We start from the raw sequence: 25,951 nt of genomic DNA, 5'->3' as shown, positions 1-25,951 counted from the left end.
CACAATGGGACCAAGTCAAAATCTTATTGTGGAGCACAATAAAATATATCCTGTTCAGTATGAAGGAGAAAAGGAAACATCAGATGAGGCAGCACAGTTGCTTGTAAATACCATCCTGCCAACGCTTTCCCTGGATAAATTAGTCCTCTGAACCCTGACTGCATCAGCATGAATCAGCCTGCCTGCTCCAAGGTAAAGGCTGTGATTCTGTGTTCAATGGGAACTCTTTTCCCAGCCTTTTCTTGGCTTCCTGCTCAGAAAGAATAGACTCTCCAGAGACAATTTTGGATCTGGACCACAATCTTGCTCCCTTCAGATAACTAAGTATCTCTGGGCAGGAGTACATTTAAAGAAGCAGCTGGTAATTATGAGCCAAGTGCTTACTGGCAGGATTTCCCCTGCTGCTGAGCCAATGCTTTTGGGAACTAAATGACTCCTTGGTGATAATTATCAGGTAAAACCCACAAGCCAGGGGAGGTTCCCTCATCAGAACCATCAGCAAGAAACAATGCAAAGGTGGGTGGAGGATGGCGGAAAATTGTGTCTGAGGGTTGCTTGACTCCCTTGTCCTCCACGCACCAGACATGGTTGTACGTAATTGTTGGGCATTTTCTAGGTAGTGTTTAAAAGCTACAAAATGTGTTCCCACACCTACGGCAGTAATAAAACCAAATGATCTTTTCCTTCCAGCTAATCAAAAAGAACTGAGAAGCACTTACTCTTTTGGAGGGTTAAGGTCTTCTGGGCGAGCCTCGAAGAACCTGAAGACTTCATCACACTGTGAAATGTGAGGAGGAAGACGAACCAGCGCCTGCAAAAGAAAAGAGGGAGGGAGAAGCACTTAGAAATGTCAAGTTCAAAACACGGCCTCAAACACCTAAACTAACAAGGAAGAGGAGGCAAAACAGTCCTGGTAGGGGGAAGAGAATACAAAAGGAAAGCATCACACCTAGCTACTTACTTGAGAAGAAGGGAAACAACATGTCTTGACTGCTAATGTCAAGTAGGATCCAATGAATTTAGACAAGCAATGGTACCCAGAGTCGCCAATGTAACTTTTTTGCCATGTGTACAAGAGCAGAATTTGGTCCACGTGTGCAAAACCATAACACTGAGTAGACAAGTGATCTGTGGTTGGGACAGTGTCCGTGACACGTGTTTGCATAGCACCTCAAACAACGTGGTTAGGGCTTATGGGTTCTATGTGAATGCACACAAATTCAAGCAGAGAAAATCTACAGACTCAACACCCACTAATACAACAGATTAATGTGCTTCATTAGGCTTTCCATTAAGCACTGTCAACAGAAAAAGCAGAGTTTGCTAAAAAAACCCCAAAGAACCACACAAAAATTTGCTCCTAAATGGACAGGAAAAGAAGTTTGATTAACTGGAAAAAAAACAGGCAGCGAGGCTATTTCTGCATGAAGAAGGTCTCGCTGCAACGCATCTTGGCTAACAACATCCATATGCTCTGCAAGGCAGAGGTGCGCAGCGCTTGTCACATTCAGCAATAGTTAAGTACAATTCGGGAAGCAACCACGTTATGTTGAAGTGTACTGGAAAGCGGGACTTCAAACCAATGAGGCAAGCACACAAGGCAGAAACGTGCTATGAATTTGCTGTTCAGACTCTAGAGCTTGGCAGTGCCAAAAGAGGCCAAAAAGCCGTCTCCAGCCCACAGAGATGAGACAGCAGCTGTAAGTGACATGACCCTGAGATTGCCTCTGGAAATGACCAGCAGGAGAGGAAAAGAGGCTGGAGTTTACCTCCTCCTGTGCTAAGTTACATTGAAAATAGGCCACAGGATAAATATAGACCAAGCTTCTTAGAGGTGCTGTAAACCTGTTTGACAAAATGAGATTGTCTGGCTCTTCTGCTAGTTGAAAGTAGGACAAACAATCTTGAAAGATGGATGAAAAACTGCACCAGAGCTAAATGAAGGTGCATTAGGGCGAACTGGTTATACTAACCCATGAGACATCTCATTGATCTTGGTCAGACACACCAGAAGGCCTAGCCAAAGCATGAAGGCAGAACAGGGCAGTTGGTTATCCTCACGGCTGTTTTTAACCAAGCTTTAGAAGCAGCCAGATTTGTTTCCAAGACCACTCCTGCTCGGGGATGTGAAGAAAAACAGCTGAAAAATGAAAAAATCCTGGTCTGAAACTGCAGGTCTCCAGTATTACATGATGGGGTCTTGTTTGAGGTGGCCTGAAATTCAAAGCTGAGTGCTTCCAGACCTACAGCTCTCCTTTTTCTGGTGGAGGGATGTTATAAAAACACAAGGAAAATCAGTTTGATATCAGCAGGCCTGTGAAGAATGAGGAACCGGCCTTTGGTCATGTACAACTGCACTACAGAACGGAAAAATACCTTGCAATAAGGAAGCAGCATCAGATACTGAAGCCTGGCAATAGCCCAGCAGGTCCGAGTGCCGGGGCATGTTCACAGAACGCTGCTGGCTGCTGCACTAATACAGGATGAAACTTAACAAGTGGAAAACTCAAGTGCTTTATTTTGAATGGAGGATGCCCTCGTCCCCAGCGCTGTCCACTCAGTCTTGCCGTCCTGCCTGAAAGCGTAACAAAGGTGTAAACTGTCTGCCTTTATTCCTAGTGTGCATAAACACACGCATCCAGCTGGCAAATCAAGACTAACACTGGGAAGTCAGGAACTGCCAGGGAAGGGAAACAATTATGGCATGTTGAAGGAGAAGAAGAAACGCCTCGCCAGAACAGGCTAACAAAGACACATTAGAGCATGTTTTATTCTGCTGCACCTCAAGCAGGAGACAGACTTAGGCAGAGGAGCAACGCTGCCTAACCAACAGTGGATGAGGCTGAGATTTAGTGAGGCTCTATTACTAATGCCCTTCTTGGTTTGGGCAGGTTACTTAACCTCTTTCCATCAAATTCAGCAGGGACATATCTTCAGTTACCCATTTACAATGCTGGCCAATAACACTTAGCTAATCTGCAGAAAGGTTATGAGGCTCAGATATTGAATATCTACAGTGTGTTTTGAAATCTCAAAGGGCTTGATCTTAGGCAGTCAATGGGGCAAGAGCAAGAACTGCAAATGGTACGTATCATTACTAGAGAAACACAAATACCCAAGTTATACTTATCACAGGGGGTCCTGGACACGAGACGCCTTCCCAAAGAGTCACCGCTTCCCTACAGGTTGTAGGTGTTCACCCTTCCCAAAATACAGGCTACAGATGTCAATACTGAGGTGGAAAACAGAGTAGGTTTTCAGTGATGGAGGAGTACAAATCCTACCAAGCTGCCTTGGACATTTGTGTTCCTAAATCTTTAGAAGTTTCAGGAAATCTGACTACACTGAGTCAGCGATCCCCTGCCTGGAAATTTCCAGGAGCACTGTGGTCCGGTTGGGCTGAAGGGGGGCAATTTAAAAGCACCTCCATGACTCCAGGCTTTCGCAGGCAGTGGATAAAAATCAGCCAAAGCCATTTCCACACCCGGTCATCCACCTTCCCACCCTACGGACACGGTAGCCCTGGGGCAGGGCAGACTCTCCTCCTTCTGAGTCACCTCCCAAAGTATTGCAATTTTCAGCCCAGTGCATGGAGGTGAAAGGAAATCCACATGGCAGTAACTTGCCATTGCCTGTTTTTTGGGCAGCTCAGGTGTAAGTCTGCAGCCAGACAATTTTTACTTGTTTTTGTTAAGGAACAAAACCTTAAGAAGGGGTAAGAAATGCTAAAAAAGGGTAAGAAAGTGCAAACAAGGGTGTAAAACCAGACAGAGTCGGTCTATTGATTTTGGACACTGGCAGGGAGCAGCAATGCTTTTTTGAGAAACAAACGTCTCTTCAGCAAACACACAACATCCACCCAGGAGCCAGCCAAGTCCAATGTGATTCCAGCAAGTGAACAAAAAGTGCATTGAGGAGATGAGGGACACGGCTGTCACTCTGCAAGGGGAAACTGTGAGTTTCTGGCATTTCCAGCAAGATAGTCTCAGGGCAGAGCTGCAAGGGCCTGAAGGAAAGACTGAAGGGTCAAGGAAATGAGGGTAAAGAAAAAGAGGAAAACAGATGGTGAAAGGATGGAAAGTACAGGGAAGTGACATTCTTCCTGGGATTTGGAAACCAGAGGCAAATGCACACAGCTACAAACAGGAGGCATCCAGAAACAGCAAGGAATTTGAACAGGAAAGGTGAGAGATAAAAAGTGCCAGCGAGCAGAATTCAGCCTTGCACAACCGCCGAGCATTATCAGTAATAGCATGTTTCCTCGCTCGGCATGCAAAGGCGGACGTGCACTGCTCAGACCTCACACACTCCTCAGGAGGTATGCTTTTATGTGTTATTTCAGCCTGTAACGATGTCTGTCTCTCTATATTACAGGTTTCAGACAGTCTTGCAGAGCGGATGATTCAGAAGGCTATTAGAAAAGCTGTAACGTCAGGCAGGGCGTGAGCAAGCAGCCCTTGGCACTGGGGATGGCCGGCTACTCACGCAGCACCAGCCCACCTGCGGGCAGGCTGCTGCACGCCGCACACCACATTCGAAGCAAACAGAGCACCAGGCACAGGCAGGGCTTCATGGCTTAAGGTTACATGAACTGCAGACGGCTCTGAGGGACTATATTAAAGCTCAAAGGCTTCACAAAATACATGCACGCGGGTATAAAACCATGCAGGTACTTGTAAGGATGCGCTGAGTGCTGTGTGTTGCATTTATGCAGATACATTTATAAAAACAGACGCACAGACATGTATATGTAGAGATACACAGCATGTGCGTAGGTGTGTATGTGTATATATGCACAGAACGATATTCACCCCACTGAAGTTTATATGTCTAAAATGGGAGACTGGTCACACTTGCCTATCAACTTGTATAATCGCTAGAGAAAAAGGCCACTCTGTCTACCCCACCATGGACATCGAGCTCTGCGTGGGGTGAATCACTGGCTGTCTCTCGCCACAGCCCATTGAGGGAGTTCAGATATGCTGCTCCTTGATCCCTAATGTCCAGCGGGGATAATCCCAGCTCTGCACACAAATACACAGAGACAGCTGACAGTACCGCATGGTTATGACTCCCTGACTTTTCATATTAACTATCCTGCTCTCAATTTTAATTAAGGTTGATCATTAGTGCCAGACATTTGGGAATGGCAATGAGTCCAGCGAGGGGGAAGGTGCAATTAAAATAGTTCAGTTCTCAGAACAGAGACATAAATTGTTTCACCTACGTGAAAACACTTTCCATTTCTGTTTTGTTGAGAGCCTCAATAACTCCAAGTCTGAACCCAAAGCACTGAAGTGTGGAGGTCTCATGGCAAACACTGAATGTCAGACAGAGACATGGATAAAGAGTACATGGTGGTGATTCAGACTGGAGAAGAAGTAGGGAGATACGGTAATAAATAAAGAGTTGAGGGAAGGAGGGAAAGAGGGTGCAGAGTTTTGGAAGTAACTGGGACACAGTTCTGGGCCTCTGACATGGAAGGACCGCAAGGCAATGGAAAGCGAGGCTCTACTCCAGGTACTGAGGTCCATTGCAAATAATTAACTCTCATTACTGAAGCTGGTCTAAACCCACCAGGATTCTGAAACGTAGATTAAAAAATGACAAAGTCTGAAAGTTTTTCACTTAATCTCTTTCATTCTTGACTAGGACTAACTATTACTTCATCTTCAATCAGCACTAGGTTGTACAATGGATAGAGACAGAAACGTCTGTGTATCTGTCTTGACAGGTTCAAGAATTAAGCCTTGAAAGAGACGCAGGACTGAGAGACCAAGAGGGAGGTAATTAAGTTTTTGAAGTGTGGTGTCTCACACTGTGAACATTAATAAAAAAATGACCAATATTTCCTGGCACTGATGTGACTCGCTCGTCTATTTTTTATGTAGGTGGCGTGCATTTGAGTTCTCAAGTCTCACTATGGAAAAGCCTGTAAGCTTCTACTTAAATCCACCTCCAGTCGGGACAGTATGAAGGCATGAGACAAATTCAGGTAATTGTTTATGACAATGTGACTTCACATCTTAAGACCTTCCCTGCACAAAGATGCTTCCCTCAATTAGGTCCAACATGCACAAATATGCAAGTCTGCAAATGCTGGCCTGAGTCTTCCCAGTGGTCTGTGTGAAGAGAGAGCGGTGGTTTTATGAACCACCGACCCGAGAGGTCCTTCTTGAACACAGGACAGTACATACTGGACAAGCACACACCAGAGGTGTGTTTGAGAGATCAAAAGCTTAATAAATAAAATGCCCCTGGCAAGGCAAGGCAAGGCTATGAAGTTGCTCTTTCTTTCAGATTGGCAAAACCTCCTAATCAAATTAAGAAAACCAGGCCCAATGAGCCCAGAAGACCTTAAATCACACTAAACTAATTCCAAGTCTACAGTTAAGAGGGAAATCATCCAGAGATACCAATTCCAGTGGGCAGCACACATTTACTGGCAAAACGCAGTTTGTTTGGTAACTCACTCAGGTTACCAGTAAGGACATACAGACTCTGCACTTTCGTGTTTAGAGATGAGAAAAGTCCTGGAAACCTTCCCCTGTGTGTCCCACTCCTCTGTTTGTCACTGCAACTTCAAAGTTTCTTGTGGTCTTAGCAAAAACGCTGGCCTAATTACCTTTGTGATGGCATTTCTCTAAGCTGGTACAATGCAATGAAGAATTACCCACGCGCGGCGCGTCGGGAGGCCCATGCTGTAGGGTGCAGGGGGTTCACATCCCTCACACAGAACATTCTGCGGACCTCCCCTGACTGCCAAGTCTCCCCACAAACTCAGGCGGCCTCCGCCTGTCACTGCTCCTGTGCCTCCTGCAGGAACCACAACACATCCAAACAGCAGAAGTCAGACCTGCCTCTCAGCTGTGCAAATCACCACGCTCTGTCAGAGACAGGCTGCAAAAACAAAACAACAAATGGTCGAACATTTGCACCGCTCATTTGCCAGGACCTATCTGTGCTTCATCTTTCCAGGGCAGGTAAAGTGGATGGAGAACCCTCATCTGGCAAAAAAATTATCACAAAATTTGCATCTGAACCCGCTTCCCTTCTCTGCTTCCTCACAGATGCCGGTGGACAAAGGCCTATTGTCTCATTTATTCATTTTATTATCCCATGTCAGATTTTCTCCATCAACTTCACCCACATCATTCCAGCATAATTCGCTAAATTTTTCAACATTAAGTATGTTGTCTGGCTACCTATTTTAGGACTAGCATGGGCCATAAGTTTTCCACTCATGTTTTATAGAAGTCAAAATGATACTCTTACTCTACAGTTCTACACAATTCTCTAAAGAGCCAAAACATCCACTGGATAGGGGAAGAAATGCAGAAAAGAGCTAACACTTCCAAAGAGGTGGGCATGATCCCACTCTCAAGTCATGTGCATGCATCAGTAGCTGCCACAGAGTAGGAAACAGTAGTGAGTAATATTATTTTATTTGAAGGGAAAAAAAATAATTCTCCCTTCTTACACCAAGACAGGATTCATTGCATTTCACTTCGGCTTTCTAGAAGTTATCATTAGAGCTGAGCAAGTCACTCAGGTTCCCTCTGCAGTTACAGCTGAATGTAGAGAGACCCTGTGTCTAGTTTAGGCTGGTGAAGTGAGGCCACTCTCCTTCAGACTCACCACCTAATTTTCTGTTCCCGAGTCACAGCTTTCTGTTATTCCTGGTTAACTTCATATTGGGGTGGAAAGATTACAGTAAGGTTCTGAAGGTCATGTTCCCAGCAACCTTGCAAGTGGTGACCTTCAGGGAAGGTAGCAAGAAAGCAATTCTGAATTTTAAGCCTCTGCTCAGCTCCAGAGATGAAATCCTGTCCCTGATGAAGGCCAGTAACAGAACTACCACTGGCTTCACTGTACCAAGAACTTCTCCTTCTACAAGCTGTTTCCCTAAATTCTTTGTACCTTTGAAGTTCAGTACCTGATTTTCATCATTATTTTCAGTCTTGTGGACTTTCATATCCTGGGACAGGTGTGGAACAACAATAACATAGGACAAACGTTATTTGAACAAATGCAAATTGGATGAACCATAAATGTTCAAAAGAAAAACTCTCATAAAATATGCAGACTTAGAAAGGTTGGGAGAGGTATGAGTTGCAACTCTCAGGTCCCTCTGTTTATTTACACAGGTTGCCAACTGTGTGACAGGTTGCCAACATCCTGTGCCAGGCAATGGCGTGACCAACTACCATCGTCATTTATCCTCTGTAAGCTGTAGCAGAAAGCGAAGAAATCAGACCATAATTGGATCTGATGATAGGCAGGCCATCATGGCTACTTCTATTCTGTTCTTGAAAGGCGGGCACAAGCTTGTCTGCCATCCACAAGCTTGTCTGCCATCCACAAGCTTGTCTGCCATCCACACTGGACACAAATTAATGTCTGGGCATGGGTTTGGAGTCAAATGCAGGGGATGGGAAAAAGAGCTTGGCATTGCTTTACTTCCCAGCACTGGCCAAGGCACTTGCCTCCCTGCAGCCCAGACTGTTCAGGCACAGCCACGGTCATACACGCTCCAACAAGATATCTCCCAGGGGGATGGATGAGTTAGCTTGGGCCTTCGTTCCTTAGAGACCTGACACCCCATGCAGAAAGACACTATGGAGGACGTTGCCCTCTTGAAGCACTCGTGCAGCCATGAGATGCAATGCCTGCTCAAGCTTTTCAGTGACTACGAGCCTTGCTCTCCAATGCCATCCAGATTTAAATATCTTCTACTGGGAAGTACTGAGGCAAAGTAAATAGAAATTACAGTAAACTGCAAATGAAATAAAAAGACACTACATCAGGCACAAAAAACTTACGTGCCAGAGATTACTGGAAGCTGGGTTAATATGCTGGAGAAGTCACTATAGGTTTGTCATACTCCTTGCTGGGCACCACTGTAGCTGCTGCTGGAGATGGGAAACACTGGGCTGGGGGAAACTGGGCTAATCCAACACAGCTGGGTCTATGCTCATAAAAGCAGCCCTATTAATAAATAGATCAAGGATACAGCTTGGCTTTGGGGAAGCATCCAGCCACATCTCCAAGCTGGGAAGCAGGAGCAGCAGACCTGCCCTGTATCATCTGAACCAGAGCGAACTGAGCCAGACTTCTCCAGGAGAGAAAAAAGGAAGGGAGGAGGAGGGCGGCAATCACAGTGCCATAGCCCCAACGAACATGCCAGTGGCTGACGCCACAACACATCCCTCCGCCGTGACTGCTGGGCCCGGCCGGGTCAGGTCAGGTCTGTCTAGGGCGCAGACAAAGGGGTCCCAGAGAAGCAGCTGCCCCCACCCCCGGCGTAAGTTGGCCCTTTCTCCACCACGCATCTGCCGGGTGAACCCTGACATCAGCCCTCTGCGCTCGCGTCGCCGGCAGTTCCTGTCTGAAGGAGGGCGGCCAGGGACGCAGTGAGACCCTACATAATTTAAAGAGAGCCGTTCGGGCCGCCGGCAGGAAGACAGTGCATTAATTGTCACACAAGAAAGACTGATCTCATGAGATAACACTTTAATCGCAGCTTCCTCACCCTGGCGGGGGGTGCAGATGGCATGGGTTTCGCTGCCCCCCCGACTCCAGCGTGCCTCAGGCACTTTGTCGATCTGCTCCCAATTTTGGATGAGCAAATGTCTGACTGGAGAAGTTCTTGGGAATGTATTTTCTTCCCCTCCACCTGCTCCTCTGGCTTTCTAAAAACGGAAAGAAAACCTCACGGGAAATAAGAGGAAGTCTGGGGTTTAAATTATGCGCTGACTGACATGCTCGATACCTCTACAAAAACTGGGTATCCGCCTTGCTTAGAAACGACTTTTAATCTACTGTTGGAGGATTAATTATCATCAAATCATAAACTCTAAGCTAGAAAGGAAAGATTAGGTGACTTAACCTTCTTCTCAGCGCAGCCATGCTTGTCTGTCCTGCAATAAATTTCCAGGCTTTCACTCGTCAGGAGAAGCACTCCTGGAAGCCGCCCATCCGCCCCCAGTACTGTGCCGGCCGGCCCTGTCCCTCATGCTGCTCTGGGGACAGGCGGGCAGGGAACAGAAGAAAACGCCACCTCAGTTGTGCCTCAACTCCTGCATTCATCGAGGTTGAAGTCAAAATAAAATCCACATTTTGCGCAGACGAGGCTTAGGGAAATGAGGCAGCAATCCGGTGCGTACAGTTTGCAGGGGAAAATGCTGCGAGGACCCTGGGAGCAAACAACGGCCTGTTTTCACCTGCCCTGGTGGTGCTTGGGAAGGAACCATCCTTCCTTATGATGGTGTCAACACAGATGAAGCTCTTAGTAGTATCCGGCAGGGAAAGCCCAGCGTTGGTGGTGGCCCTGAGCCCCTCGCACACAGCTCTTACCCTGCAGTACTCGTCGATGGGCTTCAGCCTCTTCACCGCTACGTCTCGGACATGGCTCCTCCGGAACAGGATCTTACCTGAGGAGGGAACAGATGAAAGGGGAGGGTTAGGGGCATCGCCTGCCATGTGGGATAGCACAACAGCACCGAGCAGAAAGGCCGGCAGATGGGGTTTTGTCCCCGGCTCCAACCACAGGTGTCGGCAGTGCAGGTGGCTGAGCACTGCAAGCCCGTTACGGACCCAGTGGAGGAGTCCATTCGCACAGCAGCAGCGTTGTGTGACTGTGGCCCACCATTGCTACAAGACAGACAGGATGGAACACGGAGGAGGTGTGAGTAACAGATCCGCTCCTGCCCTCGGAGCAAACTGTGCAGAAATAGGCTGCGGGGCAGGCGATGGAGGGACGCGGGGCAGAAGCTCTTAGGGGAGCGTGCCTGGCACCTCCCACAGCTGGGTGCTGCTGGTCTTAAGTCTGCACGGGAGATGCAGCACATGGCTAACAGCTACCACAGGCACAGCAGCTCCGTGAAACCTCAGCGACTGCCACCACTGCCCCGCTTGCGTGAGCCACCAAAAGGGGACCACAGTGACTCATGGGGCAGGGGGAGTTTTTCTGATTTCATCCTGCAGATAACGCAAGAAGTTTTGGTTCCCTTTTAGTGATGGCGTTATCCTGGAGTGGACCAACTCTATGCTATGACTCTCTTCTACTTCAGGGCTGCTTTGGCACGTCCATGCTGGTAGCACTGGGAGCATCGCTGGGGTGGGATGCGGGCTCCAGCTACACCCCATGCTTGCCCACTCAACCGTATCCCACTGCAGAGGCTCCTGCCCTTGCAGGCAAACCACACAGCCAGCTCACGAGCAAACACAAGGCTGTTGGTGACAGAGCCCTTATAAATCTACAGAGGGAAACCAAATAAAAGAAGAAAAATAAACAAACTCTCTTTTTTTGAAAGTAAAAAAAAATAATAACCTCAGTGTCCTTGCTGGATGACATTTCTGCAAGCCAGTTAAGATTAAATAAACAGCTGGGTTTTGTGTGAAACTGATTGTAACAAAGTTTATCAAAATAATCTAAAAACTGAGTTTCCCCACACACAAGGATGTGATGGTATTTTTCTGGCTTGAAGGGATTATATCTTCATATCCTTTTTTGGTGGTTTTCTTCCCTTTTTCTTTTGTGCTGTATTTCTTTTAATGTAATGAGACAAGAATAAATTATATGTTCTCTTTGTGGTGGAAGAAAACATTATCTGCCAGCATTATTTAGTCCATGAAATGTCTGCGTTAAAAACCACTGACATATGTACCAGCCCCTGCTCCAAACTTCTGCCAACAGGCAAATGAGATACTCACCCATAGATCATGGGATAAGAAAATGGACTAGGAAATGAAATCAGATCCAAAATCTGAATGTGTGGCTTTGATTTTGTCATGATTACACAAGCTGAGAGGTTAATGAAACGGCAACCTTTAACAGACCAGTAGCGGAGGCTCTAACCCGCCCCAGACTCTGCCCCTTTTGGTTGCCTTTTCTTCCATAGCTGCTAATCTGGAAGGTGTTAAAGCCTTTTGTTTCAGACAGGAGAAAGTGGTTTATTTCCATCCCCAATTCTGGCAGCAAAAGAGTTTGTCCTGTGAGGTAAAGCCATTTCCTAGTGCCATAAATTTCTCTCTGGGTTCCCTGTGGTTATCTCATTACAAAGCTGGTGCTCAGCCATCCCTTTAGGATGTGATGCCACGTGGTCACAGAGCACAGGGGAAATCTTCAATAGGTGTCTGAGATGTTCATCTGAGCTTGAGCGATTTAGTCAAAAGCTGCTGGTGAAGGAAAGCGTGACTCCCATCTCCCTGCACCGATCCACTTGGGACACATCAAAACATTGCTGCTTTCCTGCTTCTCTGCCTGGTAAATGGGGAGAACTACCTGCACAACTCCAGGATCACACTGTACTTGTACTGCACAACTGCAGTAAGCTGCTTTTTTGAGTGAAAGGAGTGTGGGGGTAGGTGTAGAGAAAAGACTAGTTCCTTTCTCAGTGCTCCAGAAATGCTGGTGTGCGAGATTTTGGTATTTCTTTGCAACTTTTAGAAATACACTGCATAGAGAAAGCAACATTTTGGAAACATTCTCACTTTCTGGCTTTCCTGTTTTCAGTTCAAGCCACAAATCGAAAGTCGAACCGGTGACCATATAAAAACATAAAGGAACTAAAGACTTAAACACATTAAAGATCTCCTGTAAATGCAATTCAGCTTTCCTAAAAAGACAAGGAGGCCCAGTCTTCAAAGTAACATAATAAATGAAAGACTCAAACATAAGAAACAAGATAAATATAATAAAGAACGTTATATTAAACACAGAGTACAAAAAAGACCCCAGGATATGATGAGTCTTAATTCAGTCCTTAAAAGGAGATGGAAAATATCAGGATGACTGTGGCATTAGGATGAAGCAAAGCCCGGAAGGTGCTTCCATTTTTATCCCTTCAGAAAAAGGAAGATTTTTTCCTCTGCTATTGGAAGCTGGAAAAGGCTCAATGAGGGCTGTGGGGAAGATCTGTAGCTGCCCGGTCCAGTATGGCATTCAAAACTGAGATCTGGAGAAGGCTGAGTCATTTAGAGCACCATGGAGTAGCAGTCAACAAGGCAAAAAGCAATAATTGAAACAAGGACACTCTGCAACCACATCCAGCAGCAAGGGTGGGCAGCGAGGAGGGACCTCCTCACAAATCCTGGGGTCCTCGGGCAGAGAAGCCTCATTGCCAGGGGTTCTGGAGCACCTCTAAGGAGCGAAAACTTCCCAAATGCCCACCTTCCCAAGCTTCTCCCCTTCTCTGGGAAGACAGACTGCCAACAAAAGCTTGTCCGAATCCGTCCTGATCGACCAGCAGGAACCACTGCAAAACCAGTATGAGTCACTAGTGCTTCCTCCAGTTCCCCCATTTCTACGAGGGGAGGTCCCATGGGACTGGAAAAGGAAGGTAACACGAGACACCCACGCTGTACACTCCTTTACACTCTACAAGTGGGTGCACTGGACACAGACCCCTTTAATGGAAAGCTTTGACTAGCGAGGTAGTTAGGATCATCCTGTTATCACCATAAAGAAATAAAGAGCAGGCAGAGAGCCAAGCAGCAAGAGCATGTAAGAGCCAGCAGGGAGCCCTCAGGACGGCAGTGGAAAGGAGCACTTCATGCAGCACTAACAGGAAGCAGGGAAGTCCTGGGGTGGCCAGTAAATGCAGAACAGCCCGGCCAATTTCCTTGCAAGGGTGGAGTAGTGGTTTGTGTGCCACTTGGCTTTTCCTCTGGGTAGCTCTAAGGAAGCTCTAAGGAAGCTCCACATCTCTAAGGAAGGGATCTACTTCTATGTGACTACATACAGTGCTGCTTCCTCTCTCCTGAATTTTACTGCAGCTCTTTTAAGCCTACTCAGGCACCACAGCCCTGTTTTACAGAAGGACGAGAGGCTTTTTAATCATGCTGCAGCCCAGCTAGGAAGTGAAGGGGAAGTCTGTCTTGGTATCAGATGGGAAGCTATAGGCTACCCAGGACAGCACTGCCTCATGCAAGTATTTCATTCACCAATGTGCCAGGCTCAAACTGGGCCAAGGGAGGTCTGGCACATGTTAGGAAGGACTCTGAGGACTGTAGCACTGGGAGAGAGATGTGGGGAAGACACAGGGCTCCAGCCCTGCTGCTAATGCAGGATAACAATATTTATTTTTACCTTTTTTTCTTTAAAGAAAATATTATTCCTAGGAAATTAATGTGGATAAGAGGCAAAGTATCAGGTTTAGCATTGTAGGGGATATCTTAAGTCATCCCTTCATCTCTCTGTCTATATATATAGATGTAGCCTTTAATTCTGCGACCACACACCCCTTCTCCCGCAAGACCCCAGTTTCCTCCTGTATACACAGCGGGTGCTCAAAGTGGGACGAATAAAGCTATGCAGGAGACCGTCTATGGCAGCTGCTGATTCCGCAAGCCTTAAAGGCATCTCTGAATATCATTTCATTTCTGCGTAACCTCACACTTGGATTAATAAAGGCTTAAAAACAACCCAACATTAGACTCCTTGGCCCCCCCATTAGACTACAAGTCTGTGCTGAACACACCAGAAAGGTCCATAGCCTAATACTTTGTAATGGTGAAGGATGTGGTTCATGCAGAGAAGAAACCCTGCTCCTCGTGGGCTTGGTGACACTGTGGAGCATGGTCTGGAGGCAGCACAGCACCAGGCACCACCAGGCTGAGACACACTACAAGTCTCTAAGGGGATGCCCAGCAGGAGAGTCCAGTCTTTCCTCTTCAAGGGAGGGGGACATATGCCATACAGTCCCAACAGTCACAGCAGATGAGAGAAAAGAATTTGGCCCTCACGCAATTACAGCTTCTCCTTTTGGGCTAAGCAGCTTCCTCCTGTGAAACTAAACCCATTTTGTTGCTCATGTATTTTTATGAAGGCTTCTACTCCTTACACATAGCTGTTATTATTCTTTTTGTACACTGAAGAAGCACAGATGTGCAATCAGATATGACACAAATTCCCCTCTACCCATTTAAGCTGTGACATCCGACCCAGGATATTGCATGAAACTCTCAGGCACCTGTCACACAATGTAATTCCCAAATGGAGCATTTAAAGACACACTGCCACCTTGCAATGCAAAATAGATAACTCAACAGCACTATGGGATAGAACAATTTTATGTTTCTCATGGAAGTACGTGTGATTGTCAACCAGATAGCAATCTGACCACAGGCAAAAATGAGGTGTGTTCCTTATAAAATAATGTCTTGCTTTTACATGGGGATCCCAGTTTCCATGGATTGTTTCATCCACAGTTTCCTGGAGTCAGAAAGCCAGTGCCAGGGTCCTAACACTGATGGCATTTGCTCCTGACAAAGAAAGGGGAGGGAAATGATTCATACTGTTTCCACCGGTGGGAGGGGGAAGGACTTTTTTTAATAAGTAGAAACTCATGACAGATTCAGAACTGTTGGCTGATCTTGGCTGCCAAAGTGCCTCAGTTGATAAAGGCCTTCGCTAATCAGCAGGGATTACTATGGAAGGTGACAAGAGGTGATGAAGACAGATGGGGCAGTCAGGAAAGACAACACAAGCAATAACAATATGTGGGGGCTGGTGGGGAGGGTGTCCTTCTGCACTTGGATCCTGTTTTTAATGTGCATAAGCTGCAATGTTAAAGAAAATCACCAAGAAGCCATAAAGCACGGGAAATAACATGGCTTAACTATAAAAGAATATCACCAGGAAGAGAAATCTTTCTTCCTCCATTAGAAGTGATAAGCAGAATATGCCCTAATGTGAATGATTACAAGGGGAAACCAAAGACAGACAAGAGGTGAAGCTGGATTCCCCACCAGAAAAGAGCTCCTACCTCTGAACTTGGCTGCCTTCCACTGTCTGTAAGGGTGGCTACTATCCTCCAGGGACAACAGCATCACCTCTAGAACAGCTTTGTTAGTACAGACTTTGGGAATTCAAGCACCAAGCACAGCTGGAAGAAGGAGAAAAGCTAGGAGCACTGATGCTGAAATTCAGGAGTGACAGATGGGGGCCACGGGGTGCAAATCTCAGGCTAACAGCTCTGTTACTGTTTGTGTTCTGCATAAGCCAAGAGCTACTTCATGTGGTTCTATGTAGTGCTGCTACCACCCAAACAACCTACTGCTCCTGTAATCTCCTCTTCAACTGCCCCAGCTGCAAATCTCCCACCCCTCCAAAGCAAGGCAGGAAGCACAGTGAAGGCAAATTATGCAGTGTTTGCTCTGGAAAGGGCTACAAAATTACCCTTTCAGTTTTCTTACTGTGGGTGGCTCTCTGTCCACTGGTCTGTATGCACCAGCAAACCCGAAGAGATCCACCACCTTGCTTAAACGAACTTTACCACCGGAGTACAGCACAGTAAAGCACCTACCCCACACAAGAGGATCTCAGCGTGAGCACAAGTCCCCACATCCCTTAAAAACTGAACTTCCCAGTCTGTGAGTGGTTGCAAAATGTTGGGAGTGTTGATTCAGTGAGTAAAGTCTTCAGCTTCTGCAGGGAAACCGGTGCCTCCTTGAACTACACAGCTCAGCTTCCCCCAGGTGGAAAGTGAACTCATTTCTAATTACTGGTTGCAAGTTCTACATTAGCCAGCAAACAGCCAACTGCTTTTAATTGCAGAAAGCAGTCAGTTTGTCCGAGGGGAGAGAGAGAATGGTATTTATACCTGCAGACAGCAACACCAGCAACTGGCACACCCTCACCCAGAGGAACTGACCTGATGATAGTTCCGAGTCCCACAGAGATGAGGAGCCAAAAGAAGGTCACGTTTTCAAAACATCCAAGAAACACTGCCTTAGGAAACAGCACGGCTTCCTCACACAGAGGATGCAGGAGTGTCCTCCTCTTTGCATACAGTCTTTACTATGCTGGGAGCAAAAGGCACAGAAAAACAGGAAAGTCTATGCAGATCCAAAGCATCACTCTTGCCTATGCATACTTCTCCCCTAAGATAAGAATCTGCACACTTACACATCCACTGCACCATGTGCTTTTTTGAACATCCTCCAAAAAGATCCGTTTCCAAATTTCCAGGACCAAGTCATCCAACATGCAGAAACATCAGGGCTTAAATGACGATCAAACTCTCTAGACTCTATACCTAATTGATCAGAGGAACATCAAACCCTACATGTCATTGCTGAAACACTTGGTTTTCCTCTTGTATCAGCTGACTCCAGCGCCCTGCTTTCACCTAGGTAGTTAGTGGCTCCTAACCTGTGATCTCCAAGTCATTACTGGTCCACAGGCAGTCTGCAGCGCTATGTTCAAGAGTAACTTTCACTCCCTGGCCAGCGTGGGAATGATGTGGATCACTGTACGTTGGTCCAACAAGTTTGGGAACCAGCAGCCCCTGTTTGTATTATGTATTTGCTGCTGAACGTGCTTGTATCCAGAGCAGGAAAAGGCAAGAGCCTCTCAAATGTCTTTGTGACACCTTAACCATGAAAAATGTTCTTCCTGAAGGGCAAGACCATGCCTTTGCAGCTACGTTAACTAAACTCTTCCTCTACTCTTTCCCAAAACACATCAAGTACCTCCTTGCTCACTGGGGTCTGCTGAAGTCAACAGGAGTCTTTCTACTGACATTCGGTGATATGGACCCTCAGGAATGACCATATCGTTCCACCTCAATCTTTTAAAACAGCAGCCTTAACAAATTGAGCCTACTAAACCATTTGCACTGTCTTATAAGCTCTTATGAGACTCGTCATTAATGCACGCGCTGGTGTGACACTAAGCCCGAGACATTACCTCACACACGCTGGGCCAGCGCTGCCTCGTGGACAGGGAACCTTTGAGCTGCATCCACTGAGGTCGAAGACCTTGCAGCAAGGGTGCAAGGTGGAGCACTGGATGGAGATGGATGTGCACCACACCCTTGCCAAACTATACTGGAAAAGCTCAGTAAGGTCCTAGCCACATCCTTTGGCGTGACTGGCAATAACACTGCTTGGGAGACTCCACCCTTAAGCTGGTTGAAAACCGGAGCTGTGAATAAAATAATATTTGCACTCTCACCACGTAGATCAAAGTTATTATTACTAGGAGGTAGGTCATGCAATAACGCGGTGCTAAGGCATATACTCTTACAGGAACATTGCCGGTAGAAATTGAGGAGTAGGGATGCAAAGGTGGCTTCACAAGGTCACAAAATGAGCACACACTAATGACAGCAATAAAGCCAGTCCCTAGATCCCTTTGCTGATCGCATGCAGAATGAAAACACGTCTACCTTGGCATCTGGGGCCAGAAAATCTTTCTGTTCAAACATTTATTCTAATCAAAACCAAATCCTCGATTTCTGCCACAAATGAGGCAAAACTCTCTCCTGTGGAAGACCTTGATTAAGTCAGCTGCCAGGTACACATGTCCCACATTACAGGAGGTGAAATTCAGCAGTCAGATTGGCAGGGACAGTGCTTCTCAGAGCAGTTGTGGTATTTGGAAGGCACCAATTAATACAGAAATTAAACAAACAAACAACGTGGCGGCAAACATAACTAGGTGTCTGTGCTTGTCAGAGGCTGGAACTCACCAGCTAGGGTTTCAGAGAGCAGCATTCAGAAACCAAATCCCCTGTGCTTTGCAAAACAGAGCGCTGTTCTCTCTTTCCAAAGGGAAGTGCTGTCTGGAGTCCTCTAAGCAAAACCTGTGCCTGGTTTTAAGCTGAATTTTCAGTAGACAACGACGACAGGCAGAGAAGCTGTTGAATGACAACCAGACCAAAGCTAGCCAGCCTCCGAGTCAGAAAGCTCATCTGCAGATCAAGACACCATCTCAAACCACAGGCATCATTCTCTGGTTCCAGACACATCTTTTTAGTATGTCTTACCTTTTTGTGTCATTAAGAAAACCTCTGGTAGGGATTTCCTCTCTGCCTGCTCTGATCCCTGATAAAGCTAATGTTGACTTCAAAGGCTTGTGAGCGTGTGCATCAGGCAGGGATGGCTGATTTCTGTGTGTTACAGGAGAAGAGAGATGGGCCCTTTTATTTCCAGCACATGCTGGGGGTCTGACTGGTGCAGTCATATTTGCAGCTCCCTGCACTGACTCCGAAGCTGGACCTACACCCCTTCCCCTGCCTCCTCTGAGCCTGCAGTGCAATAAGCCATCTGGGACATGCGATCTGGCCACAACGCCTGACAAAACAGCCTTTGGGTCAGGTCTGGGGCCAGGCCACCCAGCAGCACCTCCTCTTTAATTCTTGATCGTGAAGCCACCCTTATTTTCCCTTCCCAGCTGATGGTTGCACAGCTAACCCACTCCTTTGGTAGGCAGTGGACATGGTGATCCATATGGGTGCATGTAGTCTGCACCAACACGAGCCAGTGCCCAGTCACTCAGCCTCCCAGGGACAGCAAAGCTCACTCAGATGGCTCCATCTCAGCTGCACAAATAAAAGCACTCACACCACCAGTTACCATGGCTCAGACGATGCACAGGAACAAGGAAATGATTTTATAATGGCTTATCAGATCACCAGCCTCCTTCACACCCGACTCCTCCACGTGTGAGCACTTCAGGCATTTCCAGCTCAGGCCACCTAATCCAAACTACACTCACGTGCGACTTGCACCAGCAGAGCCTCCTGATGCCAGAAGACAGCTGAGGACAATCTCCCTGAAAAACTCCTCTCAGTTCCTCCACGTGCAAGTAAACACAGTGTTAAGTGCGCAGTGTGGAGGGTGCCAAGCATCCCCAGCTTTCCAGGGCCACCTTCTCCTGGGTTCAGCAAAGTGCCTATGTCCAATCAAAGGAGGAAACAGCACTGTCAGATGTACACGGCTTCACCCACTGCAGAATAAAAGCCTCTTTCAGGGATTAATGTTCTAAGCAATTACTCACCCCTTGAAAGGAAAAGTGCCTTTAGCCAAGGTGACAGCAGGACCCTAGGACTACACAAGCTTCGTTTCCCTTTCACGGTTAATACGGCCTTTTCATTTCCCAGGGAGAAGAAAAAAAGGTAGACTGGAAACTAATGTTTTGTTATTTTTTATTTTTAATAAGGTCACTGGTCCAGCAGCATAAAAACATGAAAATAACCCAAACTTTATTGCTATATTAAAGAAAAAACAGTAACATGACTAGGCACAGAAATCTGAATTAGGAATGTGAGCTGATAATTACCCTTTCGGGCCCTGATTAATTGCATCTGAAGCCACGGAGACACTAAGCAGCCAAACTGGACTGACTGCTAGCAAAATCCATACCACCAAACAAACTGGTCTTTCTCTCCCTGTGCCACCACACAGGAATGGCAGCTCCCCAAATGCTGTTTGCCTTTGTGTCCTGGTGTGCAGTGCTACACAGGGCTGGCCAGAGGTATAAAGTCCCACTATTGGGTACCTCGGATAACCCCTCTGAGGTGGTCCAGCCTGCAGATTTGTGGTCTCCAAGTAGAAAGTCAAGAATGGACAGACACCATCTCCTCCACTTCTAGATGGAGGATCACCACCTACATGTTTAGCTACTACAATCCCAGAATTCAAGCTTCCCTGGTAGTTACAACACACTAAAAAGGGACAGAAGACTTAGTCTGCTTTGTTGCAGTGATGTAAGAGTGTTGCATTTGGTTAGGTCAAAGATCCCTGTAGTCCAGCTCCCTGTCTACAAGACTGGCCAGTAAAACATAAGCAAGAAATTCAAGAACAGGACATGTGTAATGGGATCCTTCTCCTGATATCCACTCCCCATTCCTGCACATCAGTGGTTAGACTTTTTTCTGAATTAGAAAATAACTTTTGACAACTCTAGTACATTTTCGAACCCACAGATATTGTGGTCCCTATAGAGTCCTCTAGAAAATAATTCCATAATTTAATCACACAGCATGTGACTACATACTTCCTTTTGTTCGCTTTAGATTTGCTTTCCGAATTTCACAGGCTGTACTTGTTCTTTGCATTCTGAGAAATAAAAATAATCACGTCCTCCTCACTCTCTCAAAAGTCTTTTTGATTTCACAAACTTCTACTCTATCCCACCCATCACCTCAGTTCCAGACTGAAGACTTTTAGTCTATTTATTCCCCTCACACAGAAGGCAATTCACCTCCGTAATCACCTCTGTCATCTTTCTCAGCACCTTAGTTTATTACATACCCTTTTTGAGAGGCAATGACCAGACCTGCCCATGGTATTCACGATGTGGGGAAATCGTGGATTTCCGCAGCTGAAGCTCTGGGTTTTGTTTCCCATTCTTTGCTTAATTCTTTCTAACACCACCGTTGGCTTTCTGACTGCTGCTGACTGTTGAGCTGTAGTTTTTGTGGAAACATCCTCAGAACTACCGAAATCTCCTTCCTCAATTGCAATCATTGCAATGATCCTCTTCTCCCCCCCATAGCACTGCTTTGTACTCACCAACACTGAACTGCCTTTTTACCATCAATATCACTAGCTCCTCCTCCAACTTTTTGCAGTCAGCTCCAAATTTGAATATCCTAAGTAATTTCATGATCAGCTAAGTTAGTTATTTCACTAACACCCTCTATTGCAGATCCTAGGTTGAACAGCACAGATCTTAGACAGATCCCTCAAGAATCCTTGCTGGTAAAACCATGTCTCTTTTTGGATATGAAGTTTTTAAGTCTTCGTCACCAGAGGATGCATTGTTTTAAACTGCGGGCTCATTTGCAACTATTGGCTTTCAATCCCCTATTTTAAAAACTTTCCTGTAACTTTTTTAATTTCAAATATCATAAACCAAGGATTATTGTTAATGTCCACAAATGCCAAAGCAACCATCCTTAAATAAAGGCTCCAACCTGGCAGAAAATAAGCTTACAGCCTATGTCAGTCATACATCAAATAACAAGAAAGGCTGTTAATATAATTATCTTCTTATTGCTATTTTGGGAGGCATGGTAGGTTTTGATGGAGCTTGTAGTAATAGGATCTCTTATGCCATAATTTACGAGCACGTCTGTCTTGAACAATTTTCCACATGGGAAATTAATCACATTCTGCCTAATGGGAGGAAAAATATCCCCCTGCAGATTGAATTGGATTTGCCATGGTCAATTGGACGTGGGATTCTTCTTTATCCCTACTCATTATCCGAAGTGTAGTGTTGCTGTCCAAAATTCACTGTGTTAGACTCCAAAGGTGGAGATATTTCACTGATGGGTGATACTTTTATGCAATGCCCACAATGAAATAAGTGAAATATATGAGCATGGCACAGACACAAAATTGGATTGTGGCATATGTCAGTTATTTTAGAGAATTATTGCAGAAACCACCTCCGAGTAAGTTTCAATTGCAGCTTCTGTATAGTCCAAGCGTACTTTAGTGTTACTTCTGTGAAAAAGAAACACTCAGGCCAGATTTAGGAGCAGGAAACACATTTCTCCCCACCAGTGGACACAAGCAGATCACCTGGAGCCAAGCCAGAATGAAGTGGTGGATCTGGCTTTGCTCAGGACCAGACTCGGTGATGCAGCTCAAGACGCCATTTCACAGACCCACATTCTGATTTGAAGGTGTGAAACAAGTTCCTGGGTCGCACAAATACCTAAAACGTTCATGGTCCTCAATCTGATATGTACCTGTGTCTTGGCGGTACAACAGGAGTGAATTTAGCTAAGGCAAGGGGTTGCACGCTTGAAATCACAACACCAGCAGCTCCACTTGGTACAGGAGTGCAAGAGCTCTCCGCAGAGCCACTGCCCATTCAAAGAGGCACCACTGGACCCTGGAGATGTGACTGGATGCTGAAGGCCAGTAAACACTGGGGCCATGCTGCAGTTCTGAATGACACAGGACAAGGTATCAATGACAGCTCAAGGACTCACAGGTCTCATTCAGGTGTTCAATGCAGATATTTGTTCCTGCAAGAGACCACAAGGAACTGAAGGTTCCCCATGTGCCAGGCTCAGACTCACCTGGAGCCTAGCTCTTCCTTATATCTCCACAGGCATTAAAGAATGAACTGTCCAGAAATTAGGGCTGGCCTTCCCTAAGTTTTTTGCTGAGATAATTTGCCCGATTTCAGTTCAGGTTCGCATTTTAATCCCTTCCTCTCTCCTCATCAAATACCCAGGGTGCAGAGCACATGTCCTGGTGCCGATTCATCTCCACTGTGTATCTGAGAGACACACTTCTGCTTGGAAAATCCCAATTTTGTTTTCAGTTCCAATGGAAAAGAAGCAAGAAAGAGAGACTCAGAAAGGGTGAGGGAAAATAAACCAGAAAACTAACACTTCAGCTGTCACCAGAGATAAAGAAGGTGTTTCCAGGTAGCAGGAAAGGAAACCAAAAAGATCCATGTCTCTGTGATCCCTTGACTTTGCCATTAAGAAGCAGAACACAGTTATTCAATGTTTCTTTAAGGCTGAAAGACTAAAGGAAAACAGGACGGCTTGAAGTAAAAAGGAGTAATCGTATGACTGGAAACTATGAGTGCCCCTAGCCAAGCACCCAAAGGAACTGAGTAATGCTCATTAGTCAGTGACTTTATTGGTACTTGGGACTTTCAACTGCTGAGCAAGATTTAGACCGAAAAGATATTCTGGGGCATGCTACTCTATTTATGTTTGAACGGAATTCAGCCTCACCCCACGTAAGCTATCTCCATGCTGATTTGAGCAAAAAGAGCCCTCACTTTTTCCCTGGGCAGGGTAAGAGTGGGTCCCTTCTCAAGATCAGCACAGTGGAAATGTCACTTCCCAACCAGTGGTGTGAGGGCAGGGGGAGACGGCTGGAAAGAAGCAGTCCTTCTGCAAGGAACTTGAAGATATTTTCCAAAATATTTATTCCCAGAGCAGAAACCCACCATCCCAGACACTGTACAAACACAAGACAGTCCCCAAGATTAATTTGTTCACAATCAAAACGCTCAGTTCCACTGTGGTTTTTGAACAAGCTAATACATAGCAGAGAGGTGCCGGGCACCTGAATTAACACTGGGCACCTGTGCAAAACAAAATCCAGGTCACACCTCAAAACTACATGACTGCAAGGAATACGCAGCATTAAAGGCCGCCTGTTCAGCAGCTTGGTGATGCTGCAATTGCCACACCAACGTTGGGTAAGATTCAACCACTTGGTAAGGTCCTGTGTATGAAGGGATGGGGCTGGGGAGAGACGGGAAGCGGGACCAGTGGAGCCCAGCAGAGAAATTCCTCAGGCACCCAACAACCCACACCATGCAGCAGAGCCTTCCACTACACTCATTTATAAGACACACAGCGAGTATTACCTGCTCTGCTACATAAAATTATGTTGTTGCAAATGGATTTGAAAGATTGGCCCTTTTCCTTACCGACAGACCAGAGGAGGAGGAAATAAAAAGTATTTCTTGTAACTGCTACAATGATTGCTCTGTGACACAAGACCTTCTGAATGTAATATTCATACACATACACTTCAAAGAGCACATTGAACTGAGGGACTGGTGTTGTGGTGACAAAAATTATGCTGGTGCCACTTTCAAATCAGGGGGGTGTTGTCCAGAAATCATGAGGTTTGGATTAAAAACCTGGAGCAGTTTAGGAAAACATCAGATCTTGAGAAGTGTCTACTGCTGGGTAGACTAAAATTCTTCTTTCTGAGGCCAAAATCTTACAGCCACAAACTACTGACCCTTCATGCCCAATTGCTGCACGTCCTGAATTAATCTTCATCACAATCTTTTCACAATATGTCTCTGAATAACCAAATCACAGAAATACAGCACCAGAAGGGAGCTCAAGAGACCTGCAAATCCACTACCCTGATTAATGGCACAAGCAACTCTACCTACGGCACTACTGAAGTCTGTTTAACCTGTAGTTATAGACCTCCAAAGATGGAGACTCCTCACCTCCTCAGGCAGTCCAAATCCAAAATCGCCTCTGCAAAGCATTACAACAAGTAAGGAGGATGCACATTCAGTATATTTAGGACGCAAAGAAAAGTTTAGGTCTGATTCACCGCTGTTTTTCCCCCTTTCACTTGGTCTATGGTTTCAGTAAATCTACCTTAGCACACACTCAAGTAATCAAGTAATGACCAGTTCCAATGACTTTGCTCTCCAAGGTGAACCTGAGACGATGAGGGAGGGACACAGTGAGAAGACCAACAGGGGACAAAGGACTACGCGCAATGAGCCTGATCACTCGTTAAAGACCTTATCCAGAGTGTGGGGAAATTAAAAAGACTTTTTCTATTCACTCACTGATGCTATGTCAAGCCTGAGCTTACACACACATCTTGAGCATTTCATAAGTAGGCACTCTCCAGCCTTCTTATTTTCCCTTCTCTGAAAGAAGAGCCCTCTGAATCCCAAGCAGATCCTTAAATCACTCTGAGTCAATACACAAAACTTTTTTCAGGTACCTTCTTTTCCATGTTATTTACCCAGAAAAAGATGAGTCTGTTTCACAGGTGTTTCTTTTGTAGTTCAGCAGGTGGGTTTTTTTTCAAATTTTTCTTTGGATGGCACTGGTTTCCACATTGTTTATTTTAACTCACGTTTTATTTATTTTTTGTTCATGTGCCAAGAGGGCAAGACAGGTGCATTTCAGATATTGCCTTGGAGTTTAATGAAATAACTATTACTTGAAAAAGAGGACACTGAAATGACCTTTTGGAAAATATTCACAAAACAAAGACTCTAACTTATTTCTGATATTTTTGAAGGCATACAGAACATTTTGTTTTTAATGACAAACAGATCAATCCCCTGCAGTCAAGTCTTGAGACAGCTCAGCTGCCTGGGGTGATTCAGGAGGGTCACTTCTGAGTCAGCTCAACAAGTCAGGTTGCTTTAGATCACCTTATAACCCCCAGGAAACCTGCATTAGTAACAAACCACAGAATAAACCCAGAGCCCCCGAGAAACCCCAGACACTGCAAATGGTGAAAAGAAAAATTCTTTCTTGGCCCTTTCTAGGCATTGCAATAGGGAAACGCTGCAGAAAGGGAAGCGCACATTTCCGAATGTAAAAGCCATCAATGAGAGTGGAGTCTGGCACTGGGACTAGCACAGATCAGAACCAAACCCAGAGACATCGGAGCCGATGTC

At 45.9% G+C, this 25,951-nt stretch overlaps 1 protein-coding gene across 5 annotated transcripts in view; it reads right to left on the bottom strand.

Annotated features, from left to right (window-relative positions):
- Nucleotides 1-25,951, bottom strand: part of SH3PXD2A (SH3 and PX domains 2A) — a 275,496-nt gene that overhangs the window by 153,988 nt on the left and 95,557 nt on the right. For all 5 annotated transcript variants that reach the window (XR_010071697.1, XR_010071696.1, XM_063339359.1 and 2 more), the window contains exons 4-5: nt 10,357-10,433; nt 720-811 (exon numbers count right to left, since the gene is read on the bottom strand). Coding sequence is in view for 3 of the 5 variants with exons in the window: in XM_063339359.1 (XP_063195429.1) it covers nt 720-811; nt 10,357-10,433 (169 nt within the window). In the remaining 2 variants the exon portion in view is untranslated. The remainder of the gene's footprint in view (nt 1-719; nt 812-10,356; nt 10,434-25,951) is intronic.

Source organism: Chroicocephalus ridibundus, chromosome 6 (assembly GCF_963924245.1).
Source record: "Chroicocephalus ridibundus chromosome 6, bChrRid1.1, whole genome shotgun sequence".
NCBI lineage: Eukaryota > Metazoa > Chordata > Aves > Charadriiformes > Laridae > Chroicocephalus > Chroicocephalus ridibundus.
The sequence above is the reverse complement of the archived record's forward strand: the minus strand, read 5'-3'. Positions and strand labels throughout refer to the sequence as shown.